General features: G+C 42.5%; 1 protein-coding gene across 1 annotated transcript; it reads right to left on the reverse strand.

Moving 5' to 3' along the window:
- Positions 1–11,088: 11,088 nt before the first annotated feature.
- Positions 11,089–15,126, reverse strand: LOC121387260 (neuromedin-U receptor 2-like). The gene is made up of 2 exons (XM_041518284.1): positions 14,538–15,126; positions 11,089–11,711 (listed from the first exon to the last, which is right to left on the reverse strand). The coding sequence occupies exons 1-2, from the start codon at positions 15,124–15,126 to the stop codon at positions 11,089–11,091; spliced, it is 1,212 nt and encodes a 403-aa protein (XP_041374218.1).
- Positions 15,127–15,222: the final 96 nt, after the last annotated feature.

Genomic DNA, 15,222 nt, shown 5'->3' on the forward strand with positions numbered 1-15,222 from the left:
GTAAATTCTTTAGAATAATTTTTCAGATGTATCAAGGAATAAAATCATTAATGTTTGTGAATAACAATAAATCACCATTATTTGCATGCCATAAAGGTGTACGCCAGGGTGAACATTTTATTTTCCCTGTATTTAATTGACCTTGAAAACTATTTACATAACCACGGCTGTGAAGGCGTTTCTTTCAATAACCCACTAGACATTGGAATACATATGCTTTGCTTATTGTACGCTGGTGATACTGCTTTACTAGCAACACGTTCGACCAATTTACAACACACGTTAAATATATTCTATCAATATTGTAATATTTGGAAGTTAAAATAAATATTACAAAAAAAAAAGTTTTATTTTTAATGGAAATTCTAAGGATTATACTTTTTAAGATTGAAAAACAACCTACTCTTTAAAATGTCAAAGAATACAAATATTTAGGTGTCACATTTACTAAACCAAATAACTTTAAAAATACTAAGATTAGACTTGAACAACAATCTTAGTATTATCATGTATTTATATTGTTAATACACATATGTTTACAATGTAATACGATGTACTGTGTTTGTATTTGTATTCATATATGTACCTAGCAATGTATTCCTATTATTTGTATCCTCCTGTTAACCATCTTGTCAATATCAGAATATGTATGTTCCTCTTACGCCGCTACATAACGGCCTGAGTGTAATAAAGTTCTGTTCTGTTCTGTTCTATTCTGTTCTGTTCTGTTACCTATTGGATTAGTTGGTCACCTTGATGGAGCGATATTCCAGTTAACAATTAGCTCCGCCTTGTCATGTTGGGATGACGGTGAATGTGTATCTTCAACTAAACAATCAGTGTAATCAGCCAGTGTGTTTCTTTACAAATGTGTTTAATTAGGATGTCAATGTAATCGGAATGTGTGCTGGCTTGTGGATGAAACTAACATGATTACTCTTTGACTGTACTACCTGTAATTTGTCCCAACGGTTTCGGAATGGGATTGTGCGAATTGTACAAGAGCACGATTGCAAAGGTGAATGTCTCAGAAGAGGTGCAGTCACCGTCGGAGAAACAGCTCTGTGGGTGCATGCAAATCATGCAAAGGACCGCACTAAAAAGAAAACTACCAGGCATACCCGCCTACGGAAGTGACGATTTGCAAGATGATGAGGTAGAATCCTATCTGAAAAAGGTCAAGAGGATGCAGTCTTGTGATACGTGTGGTCTGGTCTTTAAAGATGGAAGCGACTTGCAGAGACATCTGCGTTTTAAAGCATGTGAGACTGAAAAAGAAGAGCTGTCGACCGATTTGGAAAACGTAGGCATACGCCTCATGGTGGAACGTGAATTGAAAATCAATCGTGACTGTTTCGAAGGCAAAAAAAAACAACAACAAAAAAACCCCCAAAACTACCAAGATGCCATCGAAAAAACCCGAATATTTGGACAGAGTAGACGACCATGATACTGATAACACCAGGGATCTCGCTACATGTCATTAGCGATGGCGAGCCCGCCATCTCTTAAGACTAATTTCCAATACGCCCGCCATCCATTGGCAGCGATAGTAATATCCGCTATCCGTTTATTTAGGCCGCCATCCAAAATCACAAGTCATGCCATCGTCTTGAACTACCAGAGTAATCAGGTTCATCTTCGTTTACAAGACATTTTCGAAGTACTTCTACCCTGCAAATCTTAGGTACCATCCTTTCCTATAAGTGGAACCAGCTCTACCGATTCCCTCCATCCCTTTCCTGAATACTGGAGAGACCACTGAACACGAAAACGATGATGATAACATTCACCTGTCAGTATTACAATGGAATCAGATTAATATAATATATTTGTAGTGACTATATGTAGACCAGTGATTGTAATTTAGAAATAAATGAAAACACCAAACCCACATTTCGCTAGCCCAAACAAACTCCGCCCGAATTGATGGACGGATGGGAGACATAGCAGCTTAGTTTTGTTTTTACTAAAACTTCACTTCTTCTGTAGCAGTGATATCGCAACCCCTTTATCTTCAGTAGTTCAGCCACATAAATGTAATCTCGAAAGGCAGTGAAAAAAAAGGAAATGTTTTTTTTTTTTTTTTTTTTTTTTTTTTTTTTTTTAAACAACGCACTCAGCACATTTTATTTTCGGATATGTGGCGTCGCATACTAAAAATAGTTGTAATCAACTGTTCTCTGTATACATGATACATTTTAAAGCGAATGTAAATAAAGGCACCAGAGGTCATGTACCCTAAAATCTAATATAAGTTAATAGTAAGAAAACAGGTGTTAGAAATTCGTACACGAAATATCTAATTTCAAAACAAACTCGTACCCACCTATACACTTACATCCATCAACCAATGCACAGACCTACTAACAACACAATAAATTAAAATAAACAGTTGGAAGGAAGAAATTAAGGAAATGTTTTATTTAACGACGCACTCAACACATCCAATTTACGGTTACATTGCGTCGGACATATGGTTAAGAAAGACATGTTTTATGTAACTACGCATTTTATTTACGATTATATAGCGTCAGACATATGGTTAAGGACCACGCAGGTATTGAGAGAGGAAACCTGCTGTCGCCACGTCATGGGCTACTATTTTTGATTAGCAGCAAGGGATCTTTTATATGCACCATCCCACAGACAGGATAGCACATGCCACGGCGTTTGATATACCAGTCGTTGTGCACTGGATGGAACGAGAAATAGCTTAATGGGCCCACTGACGGGGATGGATCCCAAACCGACCGCGAATCAAGCGATCGCTTTACCAGTGGGTACGTCCCGCCCCCCACTGATATATGGGGACGGTTTATTATTCACTTTGTGCAGCTAAATAGTAAATACCAGGTATGATCCATAAACTAGTCTACCACATGTTACTCGTGTGTCGTTAAGCACCACAGCTCATAGCCTAAGAAACATCATCATAGTGGTCAGCACCACGGCCAATACCGATATCTGCTGTGGGAAGTCCAAATCTTCAAACAGACAAAGCAATTAAAGTCTACTGTCAGACCACGAAAACAGTATGGTAGATAAACCAATACTGAAACGAATTCTCCAGAAAAAACAAAACATATATTTGAAAGTAAACAGCTGAGAAAAATCAACACAACATACCAAAAATATTTTTTTCGGAAAGACAAAAAAAAAACCCCCCAAACAAACAAAACAAAAACAAACACAAACACAAACACAAACAAACAAATAAACCATACCAAACCAAAAAACAAAAGAAGAAAAAAAAAAAGTTTTGCTTTAACGATACCACTGGAGCATATTGATTAATTAATCATAGGCTATTAGATGTAATTAGATTGGTAATTCTGACTCGTAGTCAGACGAAACCCGCTACATTGAATCTAAAGCAGCAAGGGATCTTTTATATGCACTTTCCTACAAACAGGAAAGCATATACCATGGCATTTGACTAGTTGCGGTGTACTGGTTGGAACGGGAAAAAACTATCAGTTGAATGGATCCACTGAGGTGATTCGACCCTACGACGCAAACATCTCAGGGGAGCACTCAAACGAATAAACTGAATCTCGTCTCACAAAACCATCAAATAAACATTGTGGTCAGACCCTGGAAACAGTGTATGTAGATGTGGTAAACAAACTAAAATTATAAAAAAACGGAAAACGTATTTGGACCCGTTATCTCAGATGCTTATATACATTTCTAAGAGATACCGAATATGTGCTGTATTCGTCATTCTTAATGCAACTCATGAGAACATTGCCACCCATGCACCACGACGAGGAATAGAACACACGCAGGCAACAAGAATGTTTTTTCCGTTTTGGGCACTACCAGACAATTCGCTGGTTGCCCCATTTATTTTTTAATATCCTACCTATTTACAATTAACCAGGTTCTCCTTGAATGTTAAAAATATATGTACATTAAAAGTGTTTGTGTTTGTATCATAATAAAATATATTTACTGCATGCTTGTGTTCTTGTTTTCTTTTAAACACTTTAGTGTATGTTGTTTAAAATTGACTAGTTAAAAGATTCTAACCTGGTCTGCGGGTCTGCCATTTTCATAGTTGATTCGTAATGTCGAAGGCGTCATTGCACGAGGCAACAACCCCTTCGAAACACCAGTGTCTTAAGAATTTTTCTCTTCTATTGGGCCGTTCTAATGCGGCAAAATATTTTGTTTCAACCCTTGAATATACTGCATGTTTGAAAAGTGCCATTTCATTACATAGTTTATCACCCTCTAATAATGTTCGTGTAATCCAAATTACCCTTATAACTTTACTCCAGAGAAAGATCCCTAAGCTTGACGCATAGTTGCCAGGTTTATGTTTAATTCAAAAAATCATTCTATATGGACTTAATCTGAATTTGTATCCAAAAAGCTTTTTCGTATTTTTAAAAATGGGTTCAGTTTGTTTAATAAATGTCTAGTTTTGTTGCAGTGAAAAAAGGCTGTAAGACAACACGAAGAAACTGTGTGTCCATCTATCCCTCCCTCCCTCCCTCTCCCTCTCCCTCTCTCTCTCGCTCTCTCTCTCTCGCTCTCTCTCTCTCTCTCTCTCTCTCTCTCTCTCTCTCTCTCTCTCTCCCTCTCTCCCTCTCCCTCTCCTCTCTCTCTCCTCTCTCTCTCTCTCTCCTCTCTCTCTCTCTCTCTCTCTCTCTCTCTCTCTCTCTCTCTCTCTCTCTCTCTCTCTCTCTCTCTCTCTCGCTCTCTCTCTCTGTCTCTCGCTCTCTCTCTCGCTCTCTCTCTCTCTCTCTCTCTCTCTCTCTCTCTCTCGCTCTCTCTCTCTCTCTCTCTCTCTCTCTCTCTCTCTCTCTCTCTCGCCCCTCTCTGTCCCCATCTATCTCTGTCTCTTTATCTGTGTCTCTCTCTCTGTCTCTCTGGCTGTCATAGCTCTCTCTCCCTCTGTCTCTTGTTCTCTCTATCTCCTCTCCCTATATCTCTCTCCTCTCCCTCATTCTATCTCTGTCTCTCGTCTCTGTCTCTCTCTTCTCTCCCTCTTTCTGTCGCCCTCTGTCTCCTTCTCACTCTGTCTGTCTCTGACTCTCTGTATCTCCCTCTCTCCCTCTCTCTCCCTCTCTTCCTCTCTCGCCCTCTCTCACTCTGTCGCCCTCTTTCTCTGTCTCTCTGTGTCTCTCTATCTCACTGTGTCTCTTGTCTCCGTCCGTCTCCCGTCTCTGTCCGTCTGCCTCCGTCCGTCTCTCTCTCTCTCTCTCTCTCTCTCTCTCTCTCTCTCTCTCTCTCTCTCTCTCTCTCTCTCTCTCTTATACACAAAATAAAATCGACCTGTATTTGTCCAAGCCTATCAGTACTCTTGCCTTATGAATAACACTGTCATGCACTACCATGTATCTGGGTCATTCTATATAATAGGTCTGTGGAGGGAGGCGGGATCCCCGTCGGTGGGCCCATTGGGCTATGTTTCGTTCCAGCCAGTGGACGATTGGTATATCAAAGATCATGGTATGTGTTACCCTATCTGTGGGATGGTGCATATAAAAGATCCCTTGCTGCTAATGGACAAAATGTTGCAAGTTTGTACTCCCGTCCCAGAGTTGGTCACTGGCGATGTCAGAGGCCAAATTACTAAATGTTTGACATCAAATAGCCGATGATTAATTAATCAGTGTGCTCTAGTGGTGTTGTTAAACAAAACAAACTTTAAACTTTTTAGTGCGCTATTTGCAAGCTATTTCATTTCATTTCAACTTATTTCCGTGCTTATATCCAATTGCGGTTCAAGCACGCTGGTCTGGGCACACACACCTCAGTTATCCGGGCTGTCTGTCCAGTTGGTTAGTGGTTAGTGAGAGAGAAGAGGGCGTAGTGGCCTGACACCCACAGGTATCCCCAAACAACAACGTCAGCTATATCATAGTAACTATAGCATTTGTATTACGGGTTTCTGTTTGGGGATACCTGTGCCAGACACCTACCCATTGAGCTCCTAAGAACTCGCTTTGGGATAGAGCCGGTACCGGGCTGCGAACCCTGAACCTACCAGCCTGTAGTCCGATGGTACGAGGTATTGAATGTTTCACGGCACACACTCCTCTACAAACATTGCTTTCGAACTGCATATTCAATTTCGGGTTTCAGGACAAAACATGTTAACGGTAGTGCGAAGAATTCCTCCTCCCCAATAGATTTTTACAATTATATGTCCTAAAGAAACAATCTCTTGCATTCTAAAGCCTAATTTCACATTGTAAATTCCAGCAAAAACAATTATTTTGCAGTACTTTCTCTCTCAAGAGGCACCGGCCTCGGTGGCGTCGTGGTTTAGGCCATCGGTCTGCAGGCTGGTAGGTACTGGGTTCGGATCCCAGTCGAGGCATGGGATTTTTAATCCAGATACCGACTCCAAACCCTGAGTGAGTGCTCCGCAAGGCTCAATGGGTAGGTGTAAACCACTTGCACCAACCAGTGATCCATAACTGGTTCAACAAAGGCCATGGTTTGTGCTATCCTGCCTGTGGGAAGCGCAAATAAAAGATCCCTTGCTGCTAATCGGAAAGAGTAGCCCATGTAGTGGCGACAGCGGGTTTCCTCTCAAAATCTGTACGGTCCTTAACCATATGTCTGATGCCATATAACCGTAAATAAAATGTGTTGAGTATGTCGTTAAATAAAACATTTCTTTTTTTCTCTCAAGGGGCGGGACGTGGTCCAGTAGTTGAAGCGCTCGCCTGATGTGTGATTGGTCTACGATCAATTCCAGTCTGTGGGCCCATTGGTATATTTCCCGTTCCAGCCAGTACACTACAACTGGCGTATCATGCATATGGGATGGTGCATACAAAAGGTCTCCTGCTACTAATGGAAACATGTAGCGGGTCTCCTCTAATAGCCGATGATTAATAAATCAGTGTCCTCTAGTGGTGTCGTTAAACAAAACAAACTTTAACTTTTGATTGTAAAAGAACAAACGTTTATTAAAACGCATTTTGCATTAGAAAACAATGTCGTAATATATGTTTTAAGATTCAGGCTTGGTGGCAAATAAAGTATACTCATATAGGCTCACCGTGTAAAAGAAGAACAAAGTGTACTCTTAATTGTTTTTATTGTTTAAGCTACAAGCTTATCAGCACACCAGATAGTCACACATAATACATACATACATACACACACACACACACACACACACACACACACACACACATACATATATATATATATATATATTATAAGACTCCATCATAAGTGGTCGTGTGATCACCAATCAACAACGCCAGGTAATTAACCAAGATAGGGAGCCGTTAATTATAACCTTTCTCTTTCAGCATTTCGAATTGGTTCAAACCAGTCAATCATGGATCAAGACCATCAACTGCACATAACTGTAAATAAACTTCACGATTTTGCCTTTTGCACTCGCACCATGTATTACCAATGACATGTTCAATTCTAGCTACATAAGGTGAGTCAACTAGGGTTCCAGAAGCAGAGAAAGATAAGAAAACCTGATAACCAACTACCCAGATAACCAGTAAGCTTACTTAATAAGATATTATTTGTCTGCTACCAATAAGAATAACTTAGTAATAATAAATCTTTAGGGGGCGGGAATCAAAACCTTCTTCAACCTAGTACATGTATACAGGTGTTTTTTTACTACTTCCTCCTACTAACAGTTGACTCCCTTGAGAGTGTTCATTGTTTCATTGGTAATAAAATTAAGTATGCTAAGCAATAGGCTTTTTAACCAATACCTACACTATAAGGGTAAACTCTTCATATTAGATAGCTAGGCTAGTATAACTCCCCCTCTGTCATTGTATTCCATTATTATACAAAGACAGAGGGGGAGAGGTGGTCCTGCATGGCCGTTGGCGGTCCCTTCTGCGCCCCCTCCCCAGCCCAGCCTGAGCCGACGCGACCAGTCCCACGGGAACCGCCGGCCGACGACAGGGATCCACTCAACACTGCGGTGTGTGAGACACCCAACGACCCTCCATCGCCGACCGTCACGTGGCCCAGGCAGAACTGGCCGGTATCCCCGATACTGCCAAACGCCAAGCCACAGGCCCGATTTGTCGCCACTGTTAAGAGGAAGGCCGTCGCTCAGCCGAGCGACCAACCATACAAAGCCCGGCCTCCTCCAAGACCCAAGACACCACCACCCCCGGCCCCAGTGGACTTGGAAGCTGTCTGGCAAGTACAGATCGGCAAGATCAGATCCAGCTTCCACAAGTTCATCCAGGGCGACACCAAGGACAAGGCAACGCTGTTTGGTGGAGCACTGGACGAGGAATTACACCACTTCCCTGGTGGAAGCGACTTTGTGTTGCATTCCATCAAGTCTCCAACCGGCAAGGCGGGGCTAGTCGTCACTCAACGCCGAAGAGATGTCTACCGCCAAGCGATCCTGATCAGCGAAATGGATAGCCATACCATTCATCGGATCATCAAGGCTCTCTTCGGCGACGACTACGGAAGCGTCATCAGCCATCTACAACACCAGAAATGGAAGCGCTTCATCCCCCGTTTTGCCGAGACTCCACTCATCAGCACGCCGTAGTCAAACGGCCTTAACGAGGCCACTCGCGTGGACATATCGATCGGACTTTAAACTTTTAGATCTGCGTTCAAAATTTTATGTCGAAATTACTTCTTTTTTTTAAATTTTATTAAATAGTCCGATCCTCTCTTCTTTCTCTTATTTAATTTTGGACTGTCCTTCTAAAATGCTCCAAATTATATAAATATTCGGCCGAGCAGTCAATTCTTTTTATTTTTGGCTTGTAACCTTTTTTTTATTTTTATTTATTCTATTAACTTTTTTACTAATTGCTATTTTCAAAATTCTGCCAATTTTCACCCCCCTCCATCCCGAGTCGGGCCACCGATCTTATCGGAGGTCGGACTCGGGGTGGGCGTGTTCGAAACCCTAGTGGTATATGGGCACGTTAAATTAGTTATCATCATATCATGAAGTTTTCCTACCCCCCCCCCCAAAAAAAAAACACAAAAAAAACACCCACACAAAAACCCCACAAAAAAACAACAAAACAACCCCAAAAACAACGCCCCCCAAAACCCCCCACAAAAACAAACAAACAAAAAAAACTACAAAAAAACACCAACAAAACAAAACACAACAACAACAAAAAAAGAAGAAGACAAAGAAGAAAAACAAAAATCGTACACGTGTTTCCGTTATATTTTAACAAACGTCATATGTTTTCAACACTTTCTTTGGCTGTCTGTTTTTTTCCTTGTTATACCGGCCTCGGTGGCGTCGTGGTTAGGCCATCGGTCAACAGGCTAGTAGGTACTGGGTTCGGATTTAATCCAGATACCGACTCCAAGCCCCGAGTGAGTGCTCTGCAAGGCTCAATGGGTAGGTGTAAACCACTTGCACCGACCAGTGATCCATTACTGGTTCAACAACGGTCATGGTTTGTGCTATCCTGCCTGTGGGAAGCGTAAATAAAATATCCCTTGCTGCCAATCGGAAAGAGTAGCCCATGAAGTGGCGACAGCGGGTTTCCTCTCAAAATCTGTGTGGTCCTTAACCATATGTCTGACGCCATATAATCGTAAATAAAATGTTTTGAGTGCGTCCTTGTTATGGTAGTATAGGATCTACACTATCTGCAATAATTTACATCAAATTCTTCTTTTGAAAATAAAATCATAAAATGTTTGTAACTTGTAAAAAAATAATAAACAATAAACAGTTTTCACTAAAAATATATTTACATACATTATGTTGTTGTCATCTAGATTATGTTCAGGCTGATAAATGACGTAATATCTCGCATAATCTCGCGATATACGCAGCTGCAAACGAAGTATCCAAAACATATGTCGATAGAAATTGTAAGACGGTACGATAGAATGTGAAATTTAACCATCAAAAAGAAAAGGCTGTGTTATAAACATCTTACATTGAAATCAAACTGAGGACAATATTTTTAATTAGCCCGTGCTCTCCTGATACAAGAGGGGCTGGATTTTAGCTCAGTCATTTGAATGTTCGCTCGAGGTGATTGCGTCACAGGATCGAACCACCTCGGTGGATCGATTCAGCTGATTTATTATTTATTTTTATTTTTTTCCAACGAGTGAACCATACCTGGACAAAGGCAATCGTATGTGTTTTCCTGTCTGTGGGAAAGTGCGTATAAAAGATCCGTTGCTACATTAGGAAAAATATAGCGGGTTTCCTCTGATGACTACGTGTCAGAATTACCAAATGATTGACATGGAATAGCCGATGATTAATTAATCGATGTGCTCTAGTGGTGTCAAACAAACTTTAAATTAACCTTCTGATATATGAACTCAAAAGCACGAAATTATGCTGGGATGCAAAAGTCATCACAATACAAGCATTCACAATTTAAAATCTTGTTTGAATATGCAACGTCAGTCACTGTGGAATCGCCCGTCAATAGAAGACCGTCCATAGGAACAGGAACGGGGAAATAGGGATCTGTATCCCCCACATACTCTGTATAAAGATGTTAAAAATGTTTGGCTTGTTCCCCCTCTTATTACAGACTGCGCACCCTCCACAAGATATAGTTCCCCCCACTCCACACTCAAGATATCATTCCAACGGGCCTGAATGGAAAGGAAACGGGGCATTGACTTTGGCGAGCAAGGTTTCTAGGCGTTCGAATCATGCTCCTCCACAAAATATATTTAAAAAAAAAAAAAAAACCCAACCCCAACCGAACCCGCTCCATGCAAACGCGCTTGAGATTACAACTGCCTAGCTATAATCAATAAAAAATGTTTTTCTTTGTTTAACGACACCACTAGAACACATTTATTTATTAATTATCGGCTTTTGGATGTCAAACATTTGGTACTTTTGACAAATAATCTTACAGAGAAAGCCCGCTACATTTTTCCATTGGTAGCAAGGGATCTTTTATATGCACCATCTCACAGACATGATAAGACATATCACGGTCTTTGATATACCAGTCGTGGTGCATTAGCTGGAGCGAGAAATAGCCCAATGGGCCCACCGACGGGGATCTATCCTAGACCGACACTTTACCACTGGGTTACGTCCCGCCCCTATAATTAATAATGTCGTACATAAAATTATAAAATATTGAATATTTTTCACAGACATGACACTGTATCAAAAGCAACTCTTGACGAAGAAGTTGCATACGTTGTCAGATCCATCGCGCTGCCGGCACTGAATATCGTCATCCTTGAACGCTGCTGCTGCTGCCGCTGCCGCTCTCGCCGCCGTCGTTTCAAACACAGACGACAAACCACCTTCTTCAATTCGTCTCTGAACCGCTGGCCGCTGAGGCAGTAGAAAATGAAGTTCACTCCGTGATTGGTGTACATCATGTTGTCGGTGAACATGCGCAGTAGGGCATCGATCGCGCGACCGTGCATGCTCGTGAACGTCCAAGCTAATCCAGTCCGCTTTACCATCAGCACGATTCCGATTGGACTGACCAGGATGAGGAAAGCGAATGAGACGAGGATTAACATAGAGGTGATCTGGGTCTGCTGACCTTGATTCTGACCGTGACCGTGACCTTTCCGCAACCCGGACTCCATGGCGAGTCGCTGTTTTGAGGCGTGTCGCACGTTGACCATGATGAGGATGTTGAAGATGAAGAGCGACGTCGCCGGGACGATGTAGTACAGCGCGGAGTCGAGCCACGGGTAAACCTTCGTGATGTAGAACACGTTCGTCGCCCCATACGTCCAGCACACACATTTACCTGTCAGGGGAAAACAAAGAGTCCATTACTAATGGCATTAGACTATTGTAGCCAGTGCACCACGACTGGTATATCAAGGGCTATCATATGTTCTATTCTGTCTCTGGAATGGTCCAGCACAAACATTTACCTGTCGCTGTGGTGGGGGGTGGGGTGGGGGGGGGGGGGGGGGGGGGGGGTGGTGGACATTCCATTACTATTGGCATTAGACTATTCTAGCCAGTGCACCACAACTGGTATATCAAGGGCTATCATATGTTCTATTTTGTCTCTGGAATGGTCCAGCACAAACATTTACCTGTCGGTGTGGTGTGTGTGTGTGGGGGGGGGGGTGGGGGGATTCCATTACTAATGGCATTAGACTATTCTAGCCAGTGCACCACGACTGGTATATCAAGGGCTATCATGTGTTCTATTCTGTCTCTAGAATGGTCCAGCACAAACATTTACCTGTCGGTGTGGTGTGTGTGTGTGTGGGGTGGGGGTGGGGGGATTCCATTACTAATGGCATTAGACTATTCTAGCCAGTGCACCACGACTGGTATATCAAGGGCTATCATGTGTTCTATTCTGTCTCTAGAATGGTCCAGCACAAACATTTACCTGTCGTTGGGGGGTGGGGGGGGGGGTGGGGTGGGGGGTGGGGGTGGGGGGGGGGGTGGGGGGGGGGAGAGAGTCCATTACTAATGGCATTAGACTATTCTAGCCAGTGCACCACGACTGGTATATCAAGGGCCATGATATGTGCTATTCTCTCTGTGGAATGGTCCAGCAGAAACATTTACCTGTGGGGGGGGGGGGGGCATTACTGATGGTATTAGACTATTCTGACTGGTATATCAAGGGCCATGGTATGTGCTATTCTGTCTCTGGAATGGTCTAACACAAACATTTACCTGTTGGGGGGGGGGGGGGGGGGGGAGAAGAGCCCATTACTAGCTGGTGTATCAAAGGCCATGATATGTGCTATCCTGTCTGTGGGATGGTCCAGCACAAACATTTATTTGGAGAAAAAGAAAGTTTGGTTTCTTTAACGACACTATCATGGTTTATTTCATTTATTTGTTTTGTTTAACGACACAACTAAAGCACTTTGATTAATCAGTCATTGGATATTGAGTGTGAAACATTCGGTAACTCTTACAGAGTCTTAGAGAGGAAACCCCCTACATTTGTTTCCCATTAGTAGCAAGGGGTCTTTTATATGTACTTTCCTACATACAAGAAAGCACATACCACGACCTTTGACCAGTTGTGGTGCAATGGTTGGAACGAATCAAAACCCAATCAGTTGAATGGATCCACCGAGGTGGTTGGTTCCTACGCAAGAACCTCAAGCGAACATTCAATCGACTTAGCTAAATCCCGCCCATGGAGAACAAAAAAGAGTCCATACCATTACTAATGACATTAGGCTATTTCTCGTTCTAGTCAGTGCACCACGACTGGTATAATAAAGGCCATGATATGTGCTATCCTGTCTGTGGGATGGTCCAACATAAACATAGAGAACAGAAAGAATAATAAAGTTTGTTTTTCTTATAGTAAAGTTAGTTTGTTTAGTCTGACACCACCAGAGCATATTGATTCATTAATCACCGTTTATCGGATGTCAGATCTGACATAGTCTTAGAGAGGCCAGCACATACCACAGTATTTGATACACTAATCGTGGTGCACTGGCTGTAACGAGAAATAGCACAAAGGGCCCACCGGCGGGGATCGATCCTAGACCGACCGCGCATTAAGCAAGCGCTTTACCACTGGGCTACGTCCCTCGGTCATGGGAATGCTATCAATGCATTTTAAATGTTTATTTAAAGTACTGGCTAGAAACTGAACAGGTCTAGAAATTATACAGTTATATAATAAGAAGCAAATATGGTTAAAAGAAGAAGAAATGTTTTATTTAACGACGCACTCAACACATTTTATTTACGGTTATATGGCGTCAGACATATGGTTCAGGACCACACAGATTTTGAGAGGAAACCCGCTGTCGCCACTACATGGGCTACTCTTTCCGATTAGCAGCAAGGGATCTTTTATTTGCGCTTCCCACAGCCAGGATAGTACAAACCATGGCCTTTGTTGAACCAGTTATGGATCACTGGTCGGTGCAAGTGGTTTACACCTACCCATTAAGCCTTGCGGAGCACTCACTCAGGGTTTGGAGTCGGTATCGGGATTAAAAATCCCATGCCTCGACTGGGATCCGAACCCAATACCCACCAGCCTGCAGACCGATGGCCTAACCACGACGCCACCGAGGCCGGTCACATGGCTAAAAGTGTATTATCGCAACTGACAATGAGGAATCTTGGATGTATTTGAAATACAATCTGAAATAAGATGGAAAGTGACGCTTGTCAAATTGATTACCAATGATTAATAAGAAGCATATTGCGCATTTGGATAGCCATTTGCTGTCTTATGCCTGAGGAGGGGTGGTGTGTGGTGTGTGTGTGTGGGGGGGGGGGGGGGGGGGGGGGGGGGGGGGGGTAAACTGGCTCGCTCTTATCTAACCCATGTTGTTCTTTCTTCACTACCCTAATATATGTACTGTATGGGTTTGTTTTAGGTAGGAGGTGAAATGTGAAAAAGACTATTATACTCTAAAGTAAACTAATTTGCATAACATAAAAGCGGTATACTCACAGAGACACCCTACTGAAAACATGTATTATATTCATAAACTAAACACTGGAATTTCGGGGCATTTTGAACATATGGGGTGGATTTGCTCACCCGTAGCACCCTCTGTCTAGAGCCGCCCTGCCTACCCACCCGAGACCGGTCCAACTGTTCTACAACAAAACGAATTACCCGTAGTTTCTTCTGTCGTCATGAATCGTGTGAAGCAATTAAACAAGTTTAGTCCAAACGAGAAAAGTCCAATTCCTGTTATGACTGCCAGAGTTGTCTTTCTTGTTATCAACGTCACAGCACGTAGCGGAAAGCGGACGACGATGAAGCGCTCTATCGTCATGGCAACGAGCACGAGAACATTCGAGTGGACGCAGAAGTAGAACAGAAACTGAATCATGGGACACGTGACGTCATTGTACACGGCGCAGTATGGCAGGTTGCGATGCAGGAGATCCAGAATGCTGTAAACAAGAATCATCGTGTCCAGGACGGCTATTGTGGCCAGGTACCAAGAGCTGGGGCTCTTTCGGAAGGAGGAAAATAAGAGAACACATAGTGATAACATATTTCCCACGATTCCCAGCGACGCAAGGATTGGAATATACACTAATGTGACTCTAGTGGCTATTTTGTACTCCAGATAGTCAGTTATATTGTCATGCGATTCCCCCAGCGTTTGTGTGGACGAATACAACGAGGAACTAGTTTGTCTATGAGTAGCGACATCCGGCTGTGTGTAGAATGTGCAGGGCGTTGTCAACTCCATTTCTTCTTTTTAGCATAACTGGTAAATGATATGGATCTGAAAATAAATAAAAGGAGACCATTTATGGCCAAATGTCATGCTTGAACAGACGCGCCT

The sequence above is a fragment of the Gigantopelta aegis genome, chromosome 13, assembly GCF_016097555.1.
Source record: "Gigantopelta aegis isolate Gae_Host chromosome 13, Gae_host_genome, whole genome shotgun sequence".
In the NCBI taxonomy this organism is placed as follows: Eukaryota; Metazoa; Mollusca; class Gastropoda; order Neomphalida; family Peltospiridae; genus Gigantopelta; species Gigantopelta aegis.

Excerpts from the sequence above, each read along its gene's own strand:
- LOC121387260 (XM_041518284.1), bottom strand. The coding sequence starts at position 15,126 with ATGGAGTTGACAACGCCCTGCACATTCTACACACAGCCGGATGTCGCT. Across the intron at positions 11,712-14,537 it reads GACGACAGAAGAAACTACGG|GTAAATGTGTGTGCTGGACG; the intron begins GTAATTCGTTTT and ends TTCCCCTGACAG.